Here is a 27604-nt window from a genome sequence, read left to right on the forward strand (position 1 = left end):
CCAAATCTATGCTATATGTTCTAGGAAGTTAATATTCATAGCATGAAAATATTAAGAGGTAGAACTTCTCAGCCTTGATCTTTATTTCAATTTAAAAAGACTTAAGATGGATAAATGCCACAATCCCATTTTTCTGTATAAAAGGATCAAACTTTAGTAGCTTAAAAAACTAAATTTTATAGATTATATACAAATCTTGTTAAGCTTATCTCACAGCATACAAAACGGTATATTACACATTTTTAAAAAAAATTTGTGTTAACATAAAGCAATGGCTCATTATTTGGACCTATAATGTGTGCAAAGAAAAGCAAATTGGAGATGGAACAGAAAAGCTTTTTTTTTTTTTGAAAACAAAAAACCAAGTTGGTTTTGTAAAAAAAAAACAAAAAAAAAAAAAAAACACAAATGGAAACTGATACATCTTAATTTTTAAATGATGTAATTTAAACTTAAAATAGGGGTGCCTGGGTGGTACAGTCGGTTAAGTGTCCGACTTTGGCTCAAGTCATGATCTCACGGTTCCTGGGTTCAAGCCCCGCTTCGGGCTCTGTGCTGACAGCTAGCTCAGAGCCTGGAGCCTGCTTCAGATTCTGTATTTCCCTCTCTCTCTGACCCTCCCCTGCTCATGCTGTCTCTCTCTCTCTCAGAAACAAATAAAAAACATTAAAAAAAAAAGATTTTATAAACTTAAAATAGACTTAAACCCTAGTCTAGCTACCACGAAAAAAAATTAATCTATTTTATCAGTAGCCATACTTTTCGAATAATATATTTGTGACGGACAGAGGAAACATCAGTGTATTTCCTAGCAATTAGTGACCCAGTAGGCCTCTATGAAACCCTAAGAGACCCATCAGTTAAGAGGTGGAAAAGTACCAGGGTGTGGGGGGACAGGGGAGCAGAGGGAGGGGGGAAAAGAAACCTGTAGGTTTAGACACATTTAACATTACCAAGAATTTAATATTTTGTCTTTACCCAATCTGACATGAGTATAAAACTTTTAATAATAACTTAAAGGCACATTAATAGTGGACAAATTTGTTTCTTTATCTGGCTTTCTATCAATTACTAAATCCCTGTGCAATTAATAAAAAGTCAAATACAAACAGCTTCTGAAAAGGAGAATAAATCAAAAGCATACGGAATGTACTATATGACACGTTCTAATTACAGTTTTATAAAACTAGCTCATAATAACTTAAGGAAGACTAATGCAGCATCTGATCTCCTGAGTGGCTATAAATTAAATGGTGTGATTTGGTCAGTGCAGTTGAAGTGATCTTCCAGACAGTTACTTTTTCCTTTGGCCAATCACCAATAATTCCTGCCTCATCAGAAGAATATGAAAGGAAAAGAAAAAAAAATTATAATAAAACCAAAAGCAACCAATGACAAGCAATATGTTTTGCTTGTTTAAACAGCAATGAGACTGAATTTTCCCACCATCTATATCTAGAACTGGCACCTTAGACTACGTATAAAATGTATTCTTTATCGAGTCCCTGTAATACTTACGCTCTCCCTGCTGTGTACTGTCCAAATTCAAAACAACAGCCTTCCTCAAGCTCTCAGAGGAGTGAGCATCAACAGATGGTGCTCTGCACCTTTAAGTGTGAGAGGACCATTAGAGCAATGATGTCCTGGATTATCAAACAATGTCAGCAATCTGCAGGGGCTTAGAGATGGAATTCAAGGTTCTCAAATTTCACCCAACACTAAGAATCACGTGGGCTCCTGCTAAAATGCGGATTCCTGGGCCCGCTCGCACGTCTCTAATTCAACCTGGCCAGAATGGCCCACATTTTGGGAAGCACTGCTTTCTTCAATCCCCACACTGTCAAGGCAGAAGCTGTACAGAGACTGTCATAATCTTCACAAGACTACCATGGAACACAGAGACAGACAGTGAATGTTAGGGCAGGGATCCTAACCCATGTTGGTGCCATCACACAACTGTTAAACACCTGTCACAGGTGCTCACAGGCCAGTACTAATCGCCCAAGGAAAGGTCAGACACTGAGTGTCCTGAACAATAGATTATAGTGGGTAATAAATCCATAAAGGCTTTCAGTAAGACCATGTACTTGACCGGGGCCTTGAAGAATGGGCTGAGCTCAAACACGGGTAGCAAGAAAGTCAAGAGTATCTTTGAAGCCAAAGAAGCTCATGAAAAGACACAAAGGCAAAAAAAGAAGAGAGTCTGGCTGAACAGTGAGTCTGTATAAGAGTTGTCTGGAAACATAAATTACAACTTTGTCATCCTTGCGCAGGGGCCATGCTAATCTTCTCTGTATCGTTCCAATTTTAGTATATGTGCTGCCGAAGCGAGCACCATAAATTACAACTTTGACTATCAGGCTGAGTTTAGACTGAAGAGCCAAAATGCAGATTTTTAAATCCACTCTACTTAACAATGAACAATCATGAGACTGACTATACAGCTGACCCCCTAAACAAGAAGAGTTTGAACTATGCTGGTCCAAGTATACACAGACTTTTTTCGACAAATACTGTAAATGTATTTTCCCTTAAATATTTTTCCTCTAGCTTACTGCATTGCAAGAATACAGTACATAATACATACATAAAATACACATGAATTGATTTTATGTTATGGTAATGCTTCTGGTCACCAGTAGGCTGTAAGAGGTTAAGCTGCTGGGGACTCAAAAGTCATAGACCCATTTTTGACCGTGAAGCGGGTTGGCCCCCTAACACCTCCCCTGAGCTGTTCAAGGGTCAACTCTGTAGGCTGAACTGGAATTTTATTGGCTCAATTTTACAGCAGTATTATATTCTTTCAAAAAAGTTGCTGGGGCTCCTCGGTGGCTCAGTCGGTTAAGTGTCCAACTCTTGATTTTGGCTCAGGTGATGATCTCGGAGTCATGGGATCAAGTCCCACATCAGGTTCCATGCTAAGCCTGCTTGAAATTCTCTCTCTCTCTCTGCCCTTCTGCCCTGCTCGCATTGTCTCTAAAATTAAAAATTAAAAAAAAATTTTTAAAGTTGCTAGTCCTACCTCTGTTAGCAAAAAAACACTTTTATAAACACACATATATACACATACCTAGAGACATTTGTTTATCATAGGGCAATCAATGTGTATGTGCACGCGTGTGTATATACACGCACGCACGCGAGCACACACACACACACACAGGTATAAATTTTGATATAAATATCTTGAGGTATTTGTTCTATCTCTATAGTTTGGCTACTGCACTATATTATAATACTGCTGTAAAAATGGGGCTGATACTGATTACAAGGCAGATTCATTCTGAAAAGGACTTTTTTGGCTTGAGTGTTTAAATTCTTATTTAACCTTTTTAAACTGTTAAATGAACTAGATTCTGCTATGTTAAAAGGAACAAAGTTTTTGAGATAGTTTGACTATCTCTTCCTTAAACCAGTCTTAAGAAGAATAGCTACATATGACTAATTATTGTCCAAAACTTCTTAAAATCTTAATTGCTATAATTTGGCAGTTATCTAAAAGTATGATTTAAATAATACCACAATTAGACCCTGTTACTCATCAAAGTATGAAATCCAGCCTGGTCGGTGAGCTGAGTCAAGAGCTTAACTGGTTGGTTCTCTCAGTCAGGATGTCACAGAGCTGACTTCTTTTTAGGTAACAGGAACTAACCGTTCTTACCTAGATGTCATAACATCGCTATCATATTTATCATGGCTTCTAAAAACAGAAGTTAACAAAAATGTCTTTAACATTCCCAGGGAAATGCAGAAATTGGATAAAATATAGTTTTGCACACTTCTAAACTGGCAGCCATTTAAAAGGCCACCAACATAAAGCAAGAAAGAAAACACTGCAGCAACGGTGACCTTGCCTTCGCCCTCACGTCCCACCCCCTCTCCTGAGCCCTCTCCGTCTCAGACAACCACTATGACAGACACTGTTTTGAACTGTCCTGTTTGGCGGCTGCACACTCACATATTACGGTTGGAAATCACAAACAATGAATGACACATGAATCATTTGGCAGCATTTACCATGTGCGTTTGCAAGGACTTCTCTAAAGTCTCCTCCAGCAGTGGATTTGCCGGGCCAACGACAGAACCACCCACAACCTGACTGTATTAACAAACTACCCTCCCACAAGGACTGAGACCATTTACACTCCCATCAGCCTTGTGTGAAAGCTGTCACCTCCTCATCCCTTTGCAAGCAGTTGCTCCCGGAGGAACTGTAAGAAAGATACTCGGTTTTTGTCCAGGTTCCTGGCACAGAGCTGCTAAATGATAGGGGTATCTTTTATTATTCATAAGGAGGCCCTTTCGATCACATCTAAGAAATTGATGCTAAAGATGTGACTTAGGAGGTGCTCCTAGAAAGCCTGAGGATGGGGCTGGTCACAGAAGGAGCGAGTCATTGTGGGACGGAACCTGCAGCCCCCTCCCCGCCTTCCTAAGCTCCCAGAAAGGGGTGAGAGGGGGCAGTCTGGAGATGAAGCTCTACAAAAACTCTCGAACAGGAAATGTGACGTGCCCCGGGTTGGTGAACACATGGAGGTGGTGGGAGGCGACGGCCCGACAGGACCCAGAAGTTTCAGGTCAGCCCCACACCTTGCCCTGTGCGTCTACTCCATTTGGCTGTTCCTGACTCCTTTATAATAAACCATCAACGGAGTAATAAAGTGTGTTCCCGAATTCTGTGAACAGTTCTAGATATTATGGACCTGAGGAGGGTCTCATGGGGACTCTCAATTTATAGCAGGCTAGTTAGAAGGGGGCCTGACTGGATTTCCAATTATAAAAAATAAATCTACAGTACTTAGTTACTACTATAGATTAGTAGCAGTTACTCTGGTCCTATAATAATAAAAGCATTTGAAGAATCTTATCCATATAATCAGTTCATGGCAATGGCTACCATTACTAAAAGAAAGTAATTGTTAACAGTTACTCTTACGTCCTTTCAATATAATGCCCTGGGTTACCTTTTCACTTACATCCTTCAGGACGGCTTATGATGTGGTCTGCATTTACAAAGGAGAGAGGCTGGAGGCAAAAAGACAGTAAGGCTGCCCAGACACACATTCTCCAAAGCTTTACATCCAGTGCAGGTAGAAGCTAGTCTCTTAGAGCCAACGACCGCACCTCCTGCTGCTGAAATGCCCTGTGGTCCCCCCACACTGGATTTTGGTGGCCATGTGTAGGTAGCCAAAGAATACAGCAAAAGTGGCGTGTGTGACTTCCTAAGTTGTGAACCTTACAGCTTTCACCTTGATCTCTCATGGCACTTGCTCTGGGGGAAGCTAGCTGCCACATAAGAAGTCCCATTTCCCAGGGACCAGTATGCTGTGACAAAGCCCGGACATGCCACGTGGAAGCTTACGTGGGAAAAGAACAATGCCAGCCAGCTCTCAGCCCAGGCGCCACACATGCGAGTAAGGGAGCCATCGTGGACCACAGAGACCCAGCAGACACCAGAGGAGAAGAACTGAAAGCCCACACTTCGGGGCCTGTCCAGGCCATGACCACATCTCCAGCCAACTGAGCCATTTCAGCTAACGCTCCAGCCAACTGAGCCATTTCAGCTAACGCTCCAGCCACGACGGGTTTGAGAGGAGTCGTGACCTGCCCAACACGTGGCCCACAGAATCATGAGCACAATCAAATGGTTGTCCTTTCATGCCACTAAGTTTCGGGGTGGTTTGTTACACAGCCATAGATAACCAGAAAAATGCAGACATCACTGGTGACATGTATTAAAAAGAGGAGCCCAACTCGGAGTGTAGTTGTAAGGTGAAGAGTCTGATTCAGAGCGCCTCTGCTCGTGGCGGTGGGGAGGAAAGAACGCACCAGCTTATAGTTCCTTGGAAAGTTATTAAAATAAATCTGACCAACGCAATTAATTCTAAAAGCTCTTAAAAATACTAAGGGACCAATATATTATCATGAATCACACACTCGTTTGAAATATTGGTCTCCCTGACTCAGCCCTCAGGTCACAGCACAAATGTCTCTTGTTCCAGAAGCCCTGAGCCCCTCCTGTGGAGGCTGGGAGCAGTCTCCCCTCGCCAGCCTCCCTTCCAGTTTCACCCCCAAGAGTGCGCCACCTGTTTACTTGCCTGCTTCCCACGTGAGATGGGGTTCTCACCAAAGACAGTGAAAGGTATTACTTCTGGTAGTGGGTTTATAGGCACTTTTATTTCTTTTTATATTTTCTAAATTTCCTACAACAAACATAATCTTCTACAGTAAGAAAAAAAGATGAAGTTATAAAGGATTTTGGCTTCCCAGGCCTGCTGTTAGATAGGTACAAGCCAAAAGACCCATGGCGGGGCAGCTGGTGGCTCAGTCGGTCAAGCCTCCGGCTCTTGATTTCAACTCAGGTCATGATCTCAGGGAAGGTTCATAAGTTAGGGCCCCACATCAGGCTCTGTGCTGACAATGTGGAGCCTGCCTGGGATTCTCTCTCTCTCTCCCTCTCTCTATCCTGCTTGCTGTGTCTGTCTCTCTTTCTCTCAAAATAAATAAACTTAAATAAATAAGAAATAAAATAAAAACATATACCCATTCACTTCTTTACCTGAAAAATGGCAAGAACTGGAGTAAGTGGTCTCTAAGATCCTGTCCAGGTTTAAAATTCTGTAATTTTATGAAATAAACAACTGAAAGAAACTGAAGAGGAAAGCAGACAACCTTCCATTTTTCTACCTCCCACCCACCGCAGAAGGACAGTAGGAGTTCAGCAAATATCTAGTAACTATTTTTCTGATTAGTGACAGATAGTTAACTCAAATACTGTATTCAGGTAAGCTTAACATCTGCTGCTTGTACTAAAAAAAAATCCAAACCAAGTACCAGGAGAATTATTTCTAAAACTACTCCTGTCACTATCTCGAGCTTTCTAGTCTTAAAGTTGCTTTAAAAATAACAGGCCTCAGTTTCTCAATCTATAAAATGTGAGAATTATGCCTTCAACTCCTATTCTAAAATAGTATGGTTGGGATTCTCTCTCATTCTCTCCCTCTTTCCCCCTCTCTCCCAAAATAAATAAACAAACTTTTAAAATAAAGAAAAACTAGGGACACCTGGGTGGTTCAGTCCGTTAAGCTTCCAACTTCGGCTCAGGTCATGATCTCAGGGTTTGTGAGTTCGAGCCCCGCGTCAGGCGCAGTGCTGTCAGGCTCGGGGACTGAAGCCTGCCTCCAAATTCTGTGTCTCCCTCTCTCTCTGACCCTTGCTTCCACTCTGTCTCTCTTAAAAATAAACATTTAAAAAATTTTTAATAAATAAATAATGGAAATAAATAAAACTAACAGTATGGACCAACAAGTGAAGAAAAGGCAGATGTGCTAGAGGCATCTTTGCAGTTTTCCCGCCTCCAAGCAAATATGTACTGGCTAATACTGATTCAGTAGAGGCTACTTCATGGACATGTATTGTAGATAGGAGCCTCTACAGACGTCCTTGAGGAAACGAATAAGGATTGGTTTTAAAGATGATAAACTGCGGGGCACCTGGGTGGCTTAGTCGGTTAAGCAACCGACTCTCGCTTAGGTCATGATCTCGTGGTTCGTGGGTTCGAGCCCCGCGTCGGGCTCTGTGCTGACTGCCAGCTCAGAGCCTGGAGCCTGTTTCGGAGTCTGTAACTCCCTCTCTCTCTGACCCTCCCCTGCTCACGCTGTCTCTCTCTCTCTCCTAGAAATAAATAAAACATTAAAAAAAAAAAAGATGATAAATTGCAATAGAAAGCTATTAGTTTCCAAAGGGGGTAATAAGTACAGGTCACAGGTCAACATCCCAGTACAAATAAAGTTTTAAAAGAAAGTAAAAAATCGGGCACCCCGCTGGCTTGGTCAGTAGAGCATGTGACTCCTGATCTCAGGGTTGTAAGTTTGAGCCCTACATTGGGTGTAGAGAGGATTTAAAAATATTTTAAATCTTAAGAAAAAAAAAAGTAAAAAATCACCTTCCCTGTGGAAAAGAATGGCTACTTACTGCTTAGGAATTCTTCTCCTGCGTAAGATTTCACACAAGCAAATAAACAAAATCCATTTCTCTCCCCTTCCTTCTTTCTTAAGGAAGGGCTACGATGGACAGAGTGAACTTGCCACCTGACAGCCATGAGAGGTCAATGTGTGGAAGAAGTCTGTAGGAAGGGGAACCTGGCTGAAGAAAAAGTAAGAACACGGGCCAAGGAAAGGCAGAAATGGGCATGGGCTTGGTGTCAATAAGGGAGAGCATGTGATAGGTGAAATTTCTCAGATAAGATAAAGAATAAAATCTCTGTCTTGTGCAGCAATTGATGACTAAATTCCAAAAAGCTAGGAAGAAGATCAGTTTTAGGACAAGTGGTTTGCTGAAAGTAATAGAGAAATGCTAAAACCGTAAGGCTTCCGTGACCCGAGGATCGAAGCCAGAGAGCGGGGAACAAGCAGGCGGCAGGCGGCGCGACCGGATTTACCCGCCTGCAAGCGGACGGCCGGGACATGCTGGAGGAAGTCAGGCAGTGAAAAGGGAAAGCACTCCAGCTTCTAGGCACGGAACTTCATCTGGGCTCTGAGACTCTAAGCAGAGAGGAAAGCAGAAGCGTCTGCGGGGGTGAGGTGTAGGGTGCCGTCCAGGCACCGTGCCCAGCAAGAGGGGGCCGCGCGCACACAGGGCGCGACACGGTCACCGACACACAGCACAGGGAAGCCGGCTCGGCCTCTCCCTAACTGCCCACACACGGAGTCCTGAGGACAAAAGCTAGAGACCCAAAGAGTAAAAGAGGCCACTGGCGCGGCTGGGTGGCTCGGTAAGCATCCCTCAGGTCAGGATCTCCCGGGTTCATGGTTCGAGCCCCACATCAGGCTCTGCGCTGACAGCTCAGGGCCTGGAGCCTGCTTCCGATTCTGTGTGTGTCTCTCTCTGCCCCTCCCCTGCTCGCGCTCTGTCTCTCAAAATTAAATAAACGTTAAAAAATTAAAAAAAAAAAAAAAAAGACAGGCAGGCCAGCTATCCCCTGCATCAGCAGCACCCCGGGGTGCGCACTGGGCGGCTGCACACACCGCCGGCTGTGGGCGGCGCTCCGACAGACCCGCCTGTCTCTGGAGAGTGAGCTTCTCCCTTATCAACAACACGGCTGCTGGCAGTCGGTCAGCCACGAAGACGAGAAGTGTGACATCAGGACTAAAATGGGCCGTAAGAGGAGGAGGAGAGCACGGGCGCGGAAAGGCTGCGCCCGCCGGCACGTCACGCGTCCCCCAGCCCGCGCGTCCCCGCGCCGCGCTCACCTTTCACGGCGGACCGGCCGGCGGGCCTCCCCGCGTTACTCCTCTGGTGCTTGGCCGACAGGCGCTTCATCTGGCGGGGGGTGCTGGGCGGGGAGGCGCCGTCGAGGCTCTCTGCGTTGGCTTCCTCCGGAAAGTCCTCGGCGTCGGACTGGGAACTGTGGCCGGCGGACTCCTCCGGCGCGCGCTCCTCCCTACGGGGACAAGCCGCGGAGAAAACGCTCAGCGGCGCGGTGCGTGCGCGCGCGTGCGGGCTCTGCGCCCCTTGCTTCGCGCCGCCCGCGCCGCTCACACCCGCTGTGCCGCCGCCGCCCGGCCTCGCCCCGCCCGCCACCCACGGGGGCAGCGCCGCGCAGCACGGCGCGGCTCGTGCCGTTCGGGGAGTCCTGACGTCGGTGAAGTTGAAAACTAAAAGCTACGCACAGGTGGGGTAAAAAGAGAGCAAAGGACTGGAAGATACGAATCGGACGGGGCGGGGAAGGTGCGTGTGCGCTGGCCGCGCCTGCGCTGCCCCGCGGGGCTGCTGTTCCCCGGAGGCGCAGGGAACAGAAAGCACGCAAGGGCTCTGCCGTGCCCCCACGCGGCAGAGCAGGGTACTGCCTACAGGGGGGAGGTCCACGTGCCCATGTCCTCTGCTACACACGACAGTGCAGGGCTGGCGGGGGGGAACGGAATTCGTTTCTTTTCACCCTCAAAATGCCACTCCTCATTAACTTGCTCTCTGGTAATGCTACCTGCCAACTCTCTCTCCCCAGCCAACTGCTCAAATACTATTTTGATAAAGTTTTTTGTTTTTTTTTTTTTGCAAAACTAACAACAAAGAACTTCTTAGTACAGACAGAACAAATACAATCCCGGAACAGCAAACTAGAAGGAATCGATCATGAAGTTCCTTTCAAATACATACGACGGTCTACTGCCTGCTTAACGTTCTTTACTAAGTACACTTCGTATTTTACAAACATAACTCCACACTAGATCCAAGACAGAACCAGTTTTCTTCCTGGCAGTTTATATCCTGATATGAAATCAAACCTATTACAAAATCAAGATAAAAAAAACACTCTAAAATATAAGATACATTATTGAATTATACTCACAAAATTTCAAAAATAAACTTTCAAAAAATAAAAAGACTGCAGAATTATATAAATTTGTTTATATCCATAAAGAATCCCTTGGAAGGGTCAAAAATTGATATAACCAGACAGGACTACTCTAGATACAGTGAATATACACGGCCCCACACATACGTGCACACATTAAGGCATACAAATGATATACCCTGAAAGTTAACTACAACAAATTAAACCATAGGCAAAGTTAGAAATAAGGTTTTTTTTTTTAATGTTTATTTATTTTTGAGAGAGCCCACAAGCTGGGGAGGGGCAGGGAGAGAGGGGGACATAGGATCTAAAGCGGGCTCTGCACTGACAGCAGCAAGCCTGATACGGGGCTCGAACTCATGAACCATGGGATCATGACTTGAGCTGAAGTCAGACGTTCAAATGACTGAGCCCCGAGGTGCCCCAGAAATAAGTTTTAAGTATACGTCTTCCCTTAGACTAACCACACCTATAATTTAAGTATCACACAGTCGTACAACAAATAATACAACTTCCAGATGAACTTGAAATTTACTACACCCATTTATTTCTTCTACACTCACCGCAAACTAGCTGATTCAGCTGATGAGAAGATATGGCTATCAATGACAAGGTCCCTCATTTCACTTCCCTATGTTGTAGAGGTTACTAGCATAGGCTTGGAATGATTAGCACTGTAGGCTCTGTGGCACCAGCGACTTTGGTTCAAATCCTGACTGTGCTAGTTAGTAACCATGTGGGCCTTCGCCAAATTATTTAAAATCTCCACATTGTGCATTTACAGAATAAGGATAATACTTAGAATCCATACCTATGAGGATTTAATCCAAAAATGTGTGCTTAACAAAAGAGTGATAATAGTGCAGGGCTCACTAAATGATTGCTACTATTCACATTATAAGCCGGGAAGTCAGAGAACCTACTGGCCACCCACTGAGAGAACCTAAGTTCCTTACTCATCTGCCTAACGTTAAGAGAGGGGGCATGTGCTGGCTCAGTCGGTAGAGCCTGCAGCTGGTGATCTGGTTGTGAGTTACAACCCCACAGTGGGTGTAGAGATTACTTAAAATTAAAAATCTTTAGAAAATAAGAAAAGAAAGAGAAGTCTGCCTTTGAGTTCAGCATGGTATAGGACCAGAAACTGTTTTTACATTTTTAACATCTTCTAAATTGTTTCAAATTCAATACTATAACGTTTTTCACCCCACTTAGATAAAGTCCATGGTAAGGAAGGACAATGTATCTCATTACTTTTGTGTCTGTCTCCAAGGTTCTGGAATAGTGCTCAAAACCACTCAGTGTTTTAGAACAACAACATATTCCATATTTTAGAATGGTAATCACAACAAAACTACAACACAAACATTTAGTCAGTTAAATACATCAAGGCCAGACAGCAGGGGATGCCAAGCTAAACAGAAAACTGGAGTCAGATAAAGGAGCAAACTAGACGATCAGAACACACCCTATGCAGCAAAGAGACACGTGAACTCAGGAGGCAGAAGACTTAAGGCTAAGTCCCAGCCTGACTAGACAGGTGACTGCATATGTGACTTAATCTTTCTAAGACTAAGGAAAAGACTAACATATAATTTGTAAGGTCAATATTCTAAAATATTTCAGCAAATTCAGTTATAAATATTCCCCCAAAAAATCAAGGATATCAAAATACTGGAAATAAAATGCTATGTGGAAAACACTAAAGTATAAAACAGGCACATAAAATGGCATGTTTTAGTGGTATCCAGCAGTACTCTGTGGATGAATAAATTACTAAAATGCAAATAAGTGGAAGAGAATTTTCTGAAGAGGGACTGAAAGTGTCCAACCTCCAGTGAGCCAAGTGTCCGAGGGCAAGCCCCCAGAACTAAGGACAGAATCATGACCTCAGGATGAGGACAGTTTACTTTTTAGTAAGTACCTCTGTCTGATCTACATATGATGGAAACAAGTCCACTACCTTAGCAGATAAAAAGAGTCAAAGACAGCACATAGAATAAAAAGGCTAACTTTTATGAAAAAATTTAATTTGGGGAAACAAAAAAAATATTTGTCATCTAACTATGGACAAGTTATTTCTCTACACATGGAAAAATTCACTTGGCTGCACTCTCCAAATAAAAGTAGAAGACAAAATCCCTGGAATACTTCTCTAGAAGCTGAAGATCTTTTGTTTTCAAACCTGCATCTATCCCAAAGCAGAAAGTCATCTTAGTCTTTATAACCTCACACAGACACAATAAACACTACTGGTTTCAAAGGATTTCCAAATTATTTAATTACTCCTACAGCAAACATAAAAAATGCATTGAATCAAAGAGGATTACTGTCACAAGCAATGTATTAAAACAAGATAAAACACAGCACACTTCATCACTCTTTATTCATTGTGCCACACAGAAAGTGAGGTAGGAAAAGTGGCACATGGAGCTGCCGGCCACTTTCTTAGGATTACTCAAGTCCCTCTAAGATGCTACTCACACCCACTGGAAATGTTAATAGTTTACATTCCATCCTAGGAACTTAGTAACTCAATACATGTCAGTACAAAGTCCAAATATATTTGATGGAATTTTTTGAAAGTCTAGCATCCAATAAATAAAATCCATGTCTGCCATCCTATCAAAAATTACCAAAGACAAGGAAATATGAGCCAAACCAGGAAGAAACATCAGTAAGCAGACCAGAAATTTTACTCAAACAGAACTCATAAAGATGAAAACTATCTGAAATGAGAAACACTCTGGATGGGATTTAAAAGCAGATGAGACACAGCAGAGGAAAAGAACTGTGAACTTGAAGATATAGCAAAAGAAATGATCCAAAATGAATCAGAAAAAGATGAAGGAAAACAAAGAAAAAGAACAGAGCATCAGTTGTCTATGGGACAATATCAAGCAGTGTGACGTGGGTGTTATCAGAATCCAAAACAGAAAAAGGGAAGCACAGAAAAAAATCTTTTAAGAATGAAGGACTGAAAATTTCTAAATTTGAAAGAAGCTATAGGCTCGCAGATCCAAGAAGCTCCACAAACTCCAAGCAGAACAACTTTGAGAAACTACCAGTTTTGACTGTGCACATAATCAAATTGGCAAAAACCAATGAGGAAGAGAAAAAGGAGCCAGAGAAAAACAACTCAGCGTGGGAGTCTAAGCTAAGAAGCAATAGACAATAGAGGGGCAGGAAAGGAAATTAAGCAAAAATTTCTTTTCTTTCTGTAAAAAGAAAATTTTATACACAAAATCTAGGAATATAAACACTAGTGGTAAGTTCAAAAGAACTTGCATCATTTCAATTAACTAACCCAAGCCATCCAAAACCTCATTTTGTATTAGCTCATGGGAGATGAGCTCATGTGGTCAGCTGACTGGTTCAGAATGTTTCCATGGATACCAATTATTTGGGATGAGGAAAGTAATACAAGGTTTACACCAACTGCCCTGAAACATTGGCCTTATTTGTGTTGAAAAACACACAAATGTGAAATTTCTTTCTGGCACTCAATTTCTGACAGTCATGCAAAACAATGTCTCACTCTTTTCACATCAAACTTTGCTGAAGTACTATTCACTTGACATAGAATCTGGCCTAACAAAAGTATGTCCTGAACTCAACCTAAGGGGATCTGGTGTCATTTCAGTGGAAAATGCGTGGAAGACAAAAATTCAAGTAACTCATGGTTAAATAGTTCTGCTGTGACACAGTAGGTAAACCACAGGGTGCCTGAAATAGCTCATCTATAAAATAATGAAGTTGGATTACATGAGTTCAAAACCATCTGTGGTTCTGCAAAAGCCCAAACACACACACACACACACACACACACACACACACACACACACACACACACTCACACACAACCTCCTTTAGAAGTTCTTTAACAAAGTCCTTAGAAATCAAATATTTTATTCACTTATGAAGTAAGGTACTCACCTGTGTGAGGTCTTCTCTACCACCTCCACCTTCTCATTAACCTATTCTCTATTAAACAATAATTAAAGAAAGACTTCTGCTATCGAGGAAAGGCAGGGAGGGGGATAGGCAGAGGTGGTAGATTTTCTAGGTTTCTTTTTTTTAAGAGCTCATAACAGAGTTTGCTTGGCTGGCAGTATAAATCAAAAGCAGCTAAGCTAAATTTGAGGTTGCTCAGTTGGTTTGTATTTGTTAAGAGCCAATATATAAAAAGTTAGTTGATCTATATTGTCAGCCTATCACTGAACGTTTATCAGCTTAACCTGACTAAGCTGTTGTCAAACCTCAAATTTATCCATTATTTGCTAAATATTTAACCCTTTCTGGGGTGCCTCGATGGCTCAGTCAGTTAAGCATCCAACTTCGGCTAGGTCATGATCTCAGATTTCTGAGCTCGAGCCCCACATCGGGCTCTATGCTGATCGCTCAGACCTGGAGCCTGCTTCCAATTCTGTGTCTCCCTCTCTCTCTGCCCCTTCCCCGCTCACAGTCTCCCTCCTAAAAAAAATAATAAATGAACATTAAAAGAAATTTATTTAACTTTCTCATTGACTCAGAGTATAGGGTCTTTACAAACCTACTGAGTCTTGGTTTTCAAGACACACATTCATTTTTTTAACTAAATTCATCTTTTTTTTTTAAACAAAAGCAGATTTAAAAAAAAAAAAAGATTTCCCACGGAAAGGAACAAGAACTATCCCCTTCAACTAGACCCAAAACCCTGTGAGGGCAGGGAACCCATCTATTACCATTTTACCACTATTTCTCCAATGTCTAGAACAGTGCCTGGGGTAGATTATGTGCCCAATAACTACCTGCTCAATAAATGAACCTGCGAGGCAAATAATGTTATCTTTGATACTTCAGACTTACTCATCTAAATTCTATTAAAACACAATCCCATTTAATTATTTGAAGAATGTAAATTTTTTAAAGCCTGCAAAGAATTAAATGATTTTTTATTTCTGCGGATGATGTCACTGGGATATTGTAACCCTGGGTGCCAACACAACTACCTACCGTCCAAAACAACTGCCATGGTGGATAATGGAGGGAATCGTGGTTTTGGAATCAGATTAACATGGGTTGAAATCCTTATGTCCCCACTCCTATTACTAAGAATACAAGCTTTAATCAAATTAGTCCAAGTGTGCCTGCAAACACTTTCATTTATTAGAAGCCTTCTTATCAAATGTCACTAGGACTTGTGACTAGCCGGTTAATTTTAAAAATACATACCAGGGGCACCTGGGTGGCTCAGTCGGTTAAGCGTCTGACTTCAGTTCAGGTCATGATCTCACATTCACGGGTTCGAGCCCCGCCATCAGGCTGTGCTGACAGCTCAGAGCCTGGAGCCTGCTTCAGATTCTGTGTCTCCCTGCCCTGCTCCCACTCGTGCGTGCTCTCTCTCTCTCTCTCTCTCAAAAATGGTCTTTCTCTCTCTCAAAAATAAATGTTAAATTTTTTTAAATACATATCAAAAGCATTAAGAATGAAACATGCAAACTCGAAAAACTGAAACATGTGTGGTGGCTGTGACTTTGGTGGCCTTCCATAACCCTGGCCTCCCAGTATTCACACCCTTCTACAATCACCTCCTCTTGAATCTGGGATGACCCTGTGACCTGCTATAACTAATGAGATGTAGTAAAAGTGACACCAGGCCAGTACGCCCTTGTCCTTCAGGGGAAGCTGGCCACGGTCTAAGTCCAGCTGCCCTGAGACTTCCAGAGTCTTCAAAGCCCCGCCCAGCCAGGTGGACAGGCTGCATGAACAAGAGCCCAGCTAGGTCAAAGTCTCGTAAGCTTCCAGCTGACAGCCTGCACCAACTTGCTAGCTCGTGAGTGAGGCTATTTTGGATCTTCCAGCTGTCTGCTGAACCCAAGCCAACACCATGAGAAGCAGAAGAACCACTCAGTACACAATAGATAAGAAATGGTTTTCCTTTGAAGCCATTAAACTTTGATACGGCTTGTTACATTATAATAGATAACTGACACACATATAAAACTTAAACATCCACTTTCACTTTAACCCCACCAATGAGATTAAATCTATCACCACTCTGATGAGGGCCACAGCCTCACCTTTTACTGTGGGTCCCTGAGAGAAGTCATGAGTCACACATACCACAACCAAGTGCAGTATCTGCAATCGACACTCTATTTCTTTAAAATAGAACAAGAATCTAAAGACTTTAGTGGAGCAATTTTTCTAGATTTTCATGATTTTTCTTCCTAAATGTTCATAGTTCTCACCTCTACCTATTTGATAGTAATTTCCTTTTGTGACCTATCTTGAGACTTTACAAAGTATTCCAATTTCATTCAGAGAGAAACTACAATTCTCTTTTGCATTCACAATTCATATGTTTGTATAAAAGTATACTAAATTATGCAATAACAATTAAGACGTACAATAGACCTAAACAGATTTAGGAACAACCAAGGAACTCTTGATAAGCATATATTTCAACTGATGGAAACAGAAAGTCATAGCCATTCTAGAGTGTAGCCTGTTTGTCAAAGCATTCATGATGCTGCAAGCCATCAGTTGATATGTTTCATATAAGAAATGGAGAGGGTCGGGTCTTGGAAAGGGATAGGTCACGCACGGATAAGGCCTACCTGACTTAGATCTTCCAACAAAAGTCTCTTATTTCACTCACAGATTTACACAAAGTATACTCTATCAGTCTTAAACTAAATAGAAAAAGAACACATAAAGATAAAAAATAAATATATATTAAAAAAATTAACTTTGGGGTGCCTGGGTGGCTCAGTCGATTAAGTGTCCAGCTTTGGCTCAAGTCATGATCTCGCAGTTTGTGGGTTTCGAGCCCTGCATCAGGCTCTGTGCTGACAGCTAGCTCAGAGCCTGGAGCCTGCTTCAGATTCTGTGTCTCCCTCTCTCTCTGACCATCTCCTGCTCACGCTGTCTCTCTCTCTCTCAAAAATAAATAAAACATTAAAAAAAATTATAGTAAGGCGTAACAACAGAAGGCAGGCACAGGAACCACTGAAATTCTCTACACTATCTTTGCAACTGTCTCTAAATCTAAACCATTCTATAGCAAATTTATTTTAGAATTAATTAATTACCTTAATGGCGCTGGATGAGACCACTTGATGACACGGAGCGTTACTGCACCAGGTACAAAAGACTAAGAACCAGGACTAAATGGACTAAATGGAAAATGTAGTGTGACAAAATGAAGCAATTCTTTATCAATAGAACTGATGATTGTGGTTGTAAAAAGAAAGTTTCAAATGACAGGTAAAGAAATCCAATTAAAACGGTGACTTCCAAAACCGGGATATGCATCAGATTTCTATTTCTGTGTTCAGTCAGCTGTATAATTTGTTACACAGTAATGAACGATTCCCATCCTAACAGTGTAACTGCCACCATCAGGTACTGAATTCCAACCATTTGCCAGGCACCATGCTCCCCGTCAGGGGCACCGTACTCACCATCACAGGCATCATACTCACTGTCACAGGCCCTATGCTTGCCGTCACGGGCACCATGGTCGCCGCCACAGGCAGTGAGCTCCCTGTCACAGGTGCTATGCTCACCATCCCAGGCATCATGCTCACCGCCAGGGGCGCCACACTCACCACCACAGGCGCTATGCTCACTGTCCCAGGCACTCCACTCACCGCCATGGGCGCTATGCTCTCCGTCACAGGCGCTATTAGCCATCACAGGCCCTACGCTCACCATCACAGGTAACTTCGCCTAATCCTCGCCAGAGCTTATGGAGCCATTTAGAAAGGACTCTTGGCCCAGAAGGCCAGTGCTTACTGATTATGAAAAGCCCTCATCATCAAATACCTCTTACACCCTGGGTAGTCACTTAGGCCCTCTACAAACCGTCTCTCATTTAATCTTCCCAAGGACCCCCAGCATCCCTGGGCTGCAAAGTTAACTTGTGTGCTTGGCTGTAAAGGGCCTGAGCCAGAATCGGAGTCCTGGTCTACCCGCACGGCCCAGGGCCCCTGCACCCCTAGCCTGGCTGCTGGGGTGTCTGCCCTCTCCCAGAGGCAGACATGGAGGAATACCCTCCCCGTGGAAGGAGGTCCCTACTGGCTGGAGAAAGAACATGGGGACAGTTCAGAGATCTGGTACTCAGCTAAGCCGCAGGATGCAAATCTTCGCTGACATCTTTTAAGCACTCCACGTCTAAATTTCCTCACCTATAAAGGCGTTAGCCTGGCTAAGATACTGAGTCTCAATTTGGCAGGGGACTCAGAGTGTGACTACAATTTAAATGAAGAGACAAAACAAAACAGAATAGTGAGGGCTCTGCTTGGCCTATTTATTTCTGCGTATAAAAGAAAAGGTCTAAGTCAAATCGCCTCCCTTTCAGGTAGCTGCTTACCTTCCCTACCAAGTCCAAGAATTACACCATTCTCCCTAGCACACCAATTTACTGGTCCTCTAGCAGAGCATTCTTCAGATCAGGCTCATTTTCCACTCGCTCTGTATAAATCTGTGTGTGTTTATACCTAGAACAGAGCATGAAACTACTCCCTAGAGGAAAACAAGACTTTTAAATCAGAGAACAATAATTTGAAATTAACAATTAACTTCTTTTCATCCAGACCAGGATTTTGTGTAGAGACAGAGGACAATATAAAAATTGTAATGATATATTACTTTATTCACTTTCGGGTTTTTGTTTCTTGTGTCTTTGGTCTAGTGGCTGGTTTATTTAGGGCTGAGAACACACACTGACTGTCCCACGCTTCCCTGCATGAGTAGCTGCTGTCAGCGATGCAATCAGCTCCTCCAGGACACTGTGCCGTCCATCCAGCAGTGGCCCTGCTGGACAAGTGCTGTGCTAAGAGTTGAGGAAAAACACGTCATGCAACAAGAGCGTCACCATTCCCGCCCTCCAGCATCTAGCAATACACAGAAAGAACTAGATACTTGGCACAGAAGTGCACACACCTAGGTCTTTAACACGCAGGCCCCCGTTACTCGGTGAGCGACTCCAAAGCCTGGGGGCGGCCAGGGCCCAGCCCTGAGAACAGAACAAGAGGGTAACAATAAAGAAGGAACACTTAAACTGAGATTCGAAAGCTCTGGAGGCCAGGACTGAAGAAGGAGAGGAGCAGCTGAGACACAAGAGCACGGGCACAGGACGAGCGGAAAGGCCACGACCACCAGGAGCAGAGCGGGCAGACTGAACAAGAACCCCGCACGGGAGTGGGCAGCCGTCAGCGTCCGCCGTCATCCTATCGGCAATGTGTCATCGCACCAGCATTAAGGGGCGGAGGACATGAGTGACCCCACCCTTCTCTTCTACTCATCTCCCACAGCACTGTCCACTACTAGACAGACAGACAGACAGGCACAATCTTTCCAGCACTGCGTAGACTTTTTCACACACAAGGCTTCTCAACTATTGGACCATTAAGTCAACCTAAACAGCTATTCTGTCTATGCTCTTTCAACAAGACCCTTCCCCAGCTGGGAACCAAACGAGGAATGAGAATTGTTGGCCAGAGGGACGATGCCTTTAGGGTCACGAAGTCCTTAGAAATGGCACGTTAACAACTAAGAAGTAAAATGCTACCCAACACCAAACATGTCATTAAAGATACACACACACAAACACACACACACACACACAGTCGTCTCATGAAAAATATAACTTTCTTCTAATTAAAAACTATATAAACTAGGAAAAAATTTAAATGGGTCTAAAACAATTTTAGAAGAAAAAAATAAAAGCTCCTATTTTTAATTATATAGCTTTCTTCACTCAAGAGAACATAATTGGTAACTGTGGTTGAAAACATAAGGCCAACGTGAAATTTACTGGAAACGTAGGGCCTTAAAAGTCTTGTTTGTGCCAAAAATAAACACCACCTACGGTTTCAGAAAAGAATGTCTCACAGTATACAATTAAATGCAACATGTACAAAAAATATAAGAAACACAAAAAGAGTTAATTTATCAAAACTGTATCACTTCTGGTTTTTTAATTTTTATTTGAGAGAGAGAGCGAGCAGGAGAGAGTGTGCCAGCGCTTGCTAGCAGGGCAGAAGGGCCAAGGGAAGGAGAAAAACTCCTAAGCAGCCTCCACACTCAGCACAGAGCCCACTGCAGGGCTCAATCCCACAACCTTGGGATCATGACCTGAGCCAAAATCAAGAGCTGGATGCTTAAACCAGATGCATCCCCCAGGCACCCCAAAACTGTCTTAACCTTATATCTCAGTCATCAGACCATGAATTCCTGAAACTGAATGCCAATTTTTATTATGTGCATTTTTCAGAGATGTCAAAAGTCTACAGTTTTCGTCAGATTCTCAAATTCAATCTATGACCCAAAAACAGTAAAGAAGCAATGACCCAGAGAACATTTACCACACATTTAGCAGAGTTCTCTTTTCAAAACACCTCATCCTGACGTGTATCAGACACTCAAAGGATAAAGGTTTCAGATGCATAACTAATTCAAAACCAATACTCAAGCTACAAGGGCACTTCCACACTAGCCAAGGAAAACTCCCTCCCAACCACAAATACTGGCTTCACACAAAACTGAGTTAAAATTCACCTAAATGTCATGAAGTAAGCCAAATAAGAAAATCATTTTCTTCCTTGGTGACACACTATTGTTTTAGGTTTAGGATGATATGATCCTCCACACTGCCTGCAAAAGTGGTTAATTAAAATAACATTTAATTTAGTAACATAGTTAATTTAGGAAAAAATGAATCCTTAAATTATTCATAATCAAAGCTGGAACCAAATACAAAAAAGGCTAAGCCTTTGGGGGGGGGGGAAAGGTTTTAAGTAAACATGAAATGCAATGGTTTGATGAATGAGATAAAGGAGAATGTTTCGTGTAATCCAATACTAGAAACATGAAGCAGAAGAGACACTACAAGAATAAAAGTTACTTGTAGATTGTCAACAATGGTAGAAACTATAGAAGAACAAGAGATTTAAGCAGTGGTTTTTCCAGTGATGGCTGCCTTTGTGATTATCCTTCTTGGGACTCATCAAATTATTTTAATCTATGGGTTTATAGTGCTCATCAAATCTGAAACATTACAGTCATTATTTCTTAACTTTTCCCCCCAGTTTTCCCCCGTTTCTTTCCTCTTTTAGGAACTCAATTACACAATGCTGACTGCTTGATGTGTTCTCACACTGCTATTCTCTACATTTTTTCTGGTCTTTGTTCTCTCTGTACTACATCTTACAATGTTGCCATTGGTAGGTCCGCAAGTTCAGTCATTTTTTTCTATAGTGTCTATTCTGTTGTATTTTTTATCTTTTGAAGTACCATTTGGTCTTTTTTTTATCTATTTTATTTTCCTCTAATGTTCATTCATGTTTTCCTTTAAACAGCTAAATATATATAACTGTAACCATATTAACAATTCCTTCTTCTACTTCTATCATTTCTCCGGGTCATGGGTCATCTTTCAGGGCTTAATGGCATGTCTTGTAATTTTTAGTCAGATGTTAGACATTATAATTTTATGCAGTTGACTATCTGGATTTTGTCATCTTCCTTTAGAGAACATTTGACATTTTCTTTTCTTTTCTTTTCTTTTTTATAAGTTGTTATTTCCAATTCCACCTTATCCTGTCGAGATTTGTTTTCAAGCTTGGTTAGGGTAATTCCAGACATGCTTTTACTCTACAAAGTGTCACCCTATGACTAAGATGTGAATCTTCCATATCTTTATTGCATATCCCAGTGAGCAACAAATGAGAACTTTTCACTTTGACCAGTGTTCGAATTCAAACACCTCCAAGTCCATGTGAACTCTGGGAACCTTTTGGTTCACAGTTTTCCAATGGCTCCTTGCTTAACTTTGTAGAGTTTCTACTCTACACAAGTGTATCTTGTATTCAAAGACTCAAAGGACCTTTTAGTAGATTTCTGGAGCTCTTTTTTTATATATCACTCCTTTCTCTACAGAACTCTGCCCTCAACTTCCAACCACCGCAGTCTCTTGAACTCCAATCTGCCTCCTCAGTTCAAGAAGACTACTCTGCTTTGCTGTGGATATCCCTGCCTGCACAACAGTCTGGAACAGAGCAGAAAACCAGAATAATTACAGGGTTCTCTTCATTTGTTTCCCTTGTCTCAGAGATGACCATCCTGGATAGTCTACTATCCAGTATCTGAAAACAGCTGTTCTGCATTTACATTTATTCAAAATAGGACAGGAATAGTTTATTATATACCACTAAAAGGCAGTATATTTATAAATTTTTATTTTAAAAATTGCTCTATGGGGGCACCTGGGTAGCTCAGTTGGTTAAGCGTCTGACTTCAGCTCAGGTCATGATCTCCCAATCCTTGGATTAGAGCCCCGTGTCGGGCTCTGTGCTGACAGCTCAGAGACTGAAGCCTGCTTCAGATTCTGTGTCTCCCTCTCTCTCTGCCTCTCCCCCATTCATTCTGTCTCTCAAAAATGAATAAATGTTAAAAAAATTTTTTAAAATTGCTCTATGGATTATTTAGTGTTAAAAATGAAATGGTACACTACCTACTCAGTTTTATATGTAAGGAAAAGCCATACTTGACTTTCAAAGTGACTAACCCCACAACATAGCTACTATTTTATGATAGGGTCATAAAGCAGTTACTTCAGGAAACAAAGAAGAGGGAAAATCTTGTTTAAAAACAAAGAAATTACGATAAGGGAAACATTTCATATTATTGGTTAAAATATTTACAAATAGTCAAATCCAACCCATTTATTTTGTAGTAATTAAAACACTCTGGGTCCCAGTTTCTATAATTTACATAAGATTAGAAAAATCTTTTGTAAACCTAATCTTTAGAAGGGAATATAAAAGATCTAAAACTGAATATTTAGTAGACAAAACTGATATCACTTAAATATACAAATATTTTTAAAATGACATAGTTCTCAACTATAGATGGCACCAGACCACCAAACAAATACATAGCATTTGTGGCAGTTCCTCACGTGTACTTATCAGAAAAACTGCAAGTAGTTCTAGTACTCTAATTTCTACTACTGAAGGGAAAAAAAAAATCATTAACAGGAAAAAAATGCCCCTAAATTTTTCTGACTTAGCCACAATCAACCAAACAAAATTTCTAATATAGTAATTAATTAAAACAAGAAGCCATTTACTTTTTTTTTTTAATTTTTTAATGTTTATTTATTTTTGAAAGAGAGAAAGAGACAGAGTGTGAGCAGGCGAGAGGCAGAGAGAGGAAGACACAGAATCTGAAGCAGGCTCCAGGCTGCTGGGCTCGAACCCACAAACCGCGAGACCATGACCTGAGCTGAAGTTGGATGCTTAACAGACTAAGCCACCCAGGCACCCCAAGAAGCCACTCGATTTCTGAACATTAATATTTAAGTAAACAACTATATCCCTCTTCTACAAGAATAACTTTAACTATACTGAGTCTCAAAACTTCTTTACAGCTTAATATTGTGTTGGTTAATCACTACTACTTTTGTTGATGTTTTTTTCCTCATCTAGGATTCTTTTCTCAGTGCCTACAGGACCTTTAATAAAGCAACATACTCCCATGATATATTCCATTACTAGAAACTTTTATTAACAGAGATAGAAATAATAAGGAACTGAGGTTTTTTACAAAATATATCAAAAAAGTGTTAGCTACAGTTGGAAACTTCTTTTTAAAGGATCAATTTACCACTTAAATTGAAGCTGAATTAGTTACTTTAAACCATCCTTGTAATAAATACTTACTAAAAGTTACTATATTCCAAACACTATTCTAAGCACAGGGATACAAGGGGTTAAAAGATAAAGGTAACCAAACAATCCTAAAAAGACTACTGTTGACAGACTCACCTTCCTGATTGCCTTTTGCAATTACTACAAAAAATAGCAATAATCAAGACAGTGTGGTTACGGCATGTGACAGACACATAGATCAATGGAACAGAACTGAGAGGCCAGATATAAACTTGGGCCTCTGGTCAACAGATCTCTGACAACAGCGCCTGGACCATTCAATGGGGAAAGAAGAGTCTTCTAGGCAAATGGTGCTAGGATAACCAGATAACCACAACCAAAAGAACAAAGATGGACCCTTAACTCATACTATATACAAAAATCAGTTCAAAGTCCATCAAAGAACTAAATGTAAGAGCTAAAATTATAAAACTCTTACACAAAAACAGGAGTAAATCTGTAGGACCTCAGATTTGGCAATGGATTCTTAGGACTCAAAAGTATAGGCAACAAAGGAAAAAAAAATAAATTAGACTTAAACAAAATTTTAAATGTGCATCAAAGGGCACACTGTCAAGAAAATGAATAAAATAATCCACAGAAGCAGAGAAAATATTTGCTAATCATATATCTGATAAGGGACACATCAAGAAAATACAAAGGACTCTTAAACGCAATAATAAAAAGACAGAGAACCCAATTTAAAAATGGAGATAGGATCTGAATAGACACTTCTCCAAAGAAGATATCTAACAAGCATCTGAAAAGATGCTCACCACCACTAGGAAAAGGTAAATCAAAACCATAAGATAGGACTTTACACCTAATAGGATAGTTATAATCCACAAGTTAGGTAATTACAAGTGTGGACAAGGACATGAAGAATCAGAACTCACACACTGCTGCTGGGAATGTTAAATGGTGCAGTTACACTGGAAAACACGATGGAACTATTGTAATCTTAAGTATTTACCCAAGAAAAATGAAAACATGTGTCCACACAAACACTTGTGCATGAATGTTTATAGCACCTTTAGCCAAATAGCCAAAAGGTAGAAACAACTCAATGTAGTTGGATAAACAAAATATAGTAAATCCTTTCAAAGGAATGTTACTCAGCCATTTAAAGGAATTAAGACTGATACAAGGCACAATATGGATGAAACTTGAAAACATTATGCTATGTGAAAGAAGTCAATCACAAAAGACCACATGTTGTATCATTCAATTTATATAAAATGTTTAGAAAAGACAAACATCCACAGACACAAAGCAGATAAATGGTTACTTGGGATTGAAAGGCATGGAGATTTGAGGATGGTAGTAGCTAAAGGGTGTAAAGTTTCTTTCTGAGGTGATTAAAATGCTCTAAAACTGAGTGTGGTAGTGGCTACATATACATTCATGGGTGTATTAAACTGATCTGGACAGTTCAGATAGGTGAATTATATGGTATATGAATTATATCTCAATAAAGCTACTTTATTTCTTCTGCTTTTATTTTTTCTTGGGGGTTAGGGGGAAACACGTGAATGTGAACCAGAGACTTCCTGATCCACAGAAAACTATTTTTTTAAAAAACAATAAAAGCAAGATCCCTACTCCTATAGTTCTCTTACGCTCCATGTAAATTCCAATTCTGGCTACAGTACTTCTGACTAACAGATGTACAATGCTTTTGATAGTCCAGAATTCAAATATATATATACATGAAGGTTAGTACAAGCTTTTAGCACCTTAATACAAAGACAGTCTACCTTGAGTGTTCATTTCTTGAAGAAACTGTGAATGGTAATAAGTTTGGGAAACTGTATGGTACAGATCTCCACATAACCAAATTAACTCATTTAATCACTTATTATTCAAATTCTGAAAAAAAAATGAAAAAGCACTAGCAAACTAGCAGGATCTGAGAGGAAGGCAATCCGAATATTTCTACTAAAACAAGGGAAACAGGGATCTTACAAGAGGTTCTACATTAACTCTCACTCAAATACCATTTCCAGGAACAAAGCTCTTACCAGATATGTAAGATATAGTACCAGTGGTGCAAAAAGCAGTAGAAATATAAGCCTAATAGATAGGGCACCCCTTTGTCTTTTTATTAGTTCACTAATTCTCAGAAAATGAGGGCATACAGAGAATCCAGAGGAAAAGGTGCCAAGAACCAGTGACACTTACTCAAGTGGTTGTCAGTGATAGTTCATTGAACTCGTATTCAATCATCGACAGACAGTTAGGACCCACTATGTGCAAGCTTACTGAAACAAGATTTACAATAATGTAAAAACACATAAAACCCATATTATAAGCTTCTTTATAGCTTATAGTACATGTAGCCCACAGTAATTTTCCAGAAAATATCACATAAAATGATATTTTATGTTATTTTTCCAGAAAATGGGTCTAAAGTTATTTTCCCTTAATTTCACACGTTGGACTCCCTAGACTTAAGAAGTGGAAGAAAATTAAAAGATTTAACTATGTGGGGGCACCTGGGTGGCTCAGTCGGTTAAGCATCAACTTCGGCTCAGGTCATGATCTCACAGTTCATGAGTTTGAGCCCTGCGTCAGGCTCTGTGCTGACGGCTTGGAGCCTAGAGCCTATTTTGGACTCTGTGTCTTCTTCTCTTTCTGTCCCTCCCCCACTCACAGTCTCTCTCTGTCTCTCTGTCTCTGTCTCTCTCTCAAAAATAAACAACAAAGACATTTTTTTTTAAAGATTCAACTATGTGAACATTTAAAGCTTTAATATATAAAAGAAAGAAACTAAACCACATTAAGAAGCTAAAATGGAGAAAAAGAGAACACACTGTCCTGAGTTTATAAGAGGCTGGCTACATATGGCATGAAAAACCCTAAGACATCAACAGGGAAATAAGCAAAGAATGCAAGAACAAAATTCACAGAACAAATTTAAATAGCAATAAAACATGAAAACAGTTCCACCTACACCAGTAACCAGACACTCAAATTAAAACAAGATAACCCCTTCTGACCTATTAAATTAGTAAAGACTTCTTGTAATGCTCAGAGCTAAAAGGGCAAAGTATGGTAAATACTATTTGTACTTACATTTGTACACTCTTTCCAGAAGCAAATGTCTAACAATAGATATTAAAAATCTTAAAAGTGTTCAAAAGACTCCTTTTGAACTCTACACTCAGAAGTTAATTTTACAAGAGCACCCAGATTGAGTGCTATCTCAAACAGTAACTAACTGCTAATAATTTAAGTAGGTTACAGCACAACCATAATAAGGAATATGATAGACCCATTTAAAAACGATTTTTTAATATTTTTACTGATACAGTAAATGCTCACAACCCATTCAGATAACATAACATGCCCACTTCAGCCTAAAGGGACCTCTTCCCATTCCTGCATAATATCCTTGGCAATTAATCATTCTTGCGGTATTCTCATTGCTAAAACAATCTATTATTTATATCCTTTGTGTCCTTTCACATTTATGCCTAAGGAAACAGCACCTAAAACAGAGAACCAGAGACTCTGAAGTATAACAAATACAGATGAGTCCCGGCTCCAGGCA

The 27604-nt window shown here is 41.0% G+C and overlaps 1 protein-coding gene and 1 pseudogene across 1 annotated transcript in view; both read right to left on the reverse strand.

Moving 5' to 3' along the window:
• MAP3K4 (mitogen-activated protein kinase kinase kinase 4) overlaps window positions 1–27604 on the reverse strand; it is a 113769-nt gene that overhangs the window by 69075 nt on the left and 17090 nt on the right. The window contains exon 2 of the mRNA XM_039222505.1: window positions 9252–9442. Within this exon, the coding sequence (XP_039078436.1) occupies window positions 9252–9442 (191 nt within the window). The remainder of the gene's footprint in view (window positions 1–9251; window positions 9443–27604) is intronic.
• LOC120224272 lies at window positions 2240–2335 on the reverse strand (annotated as a pseudogene).

The sequence above is a fragment of the Hyaena hyaena genome, unplaced genomic scaffold (assembly GCF_003009895.1).
Source record: "Hyaena hyaena isolate Hyena2069 unplaced genomic scaffold, ASM300989v1 scaffold_1153, whole genome shotgun sequence".
NCBI classification, from domain to species: Eukaryota; Metazoa; Chordata; class Mammalia; order Carnivora; family Hyaenidae; genus Hyaena; species Hyaena hyaena.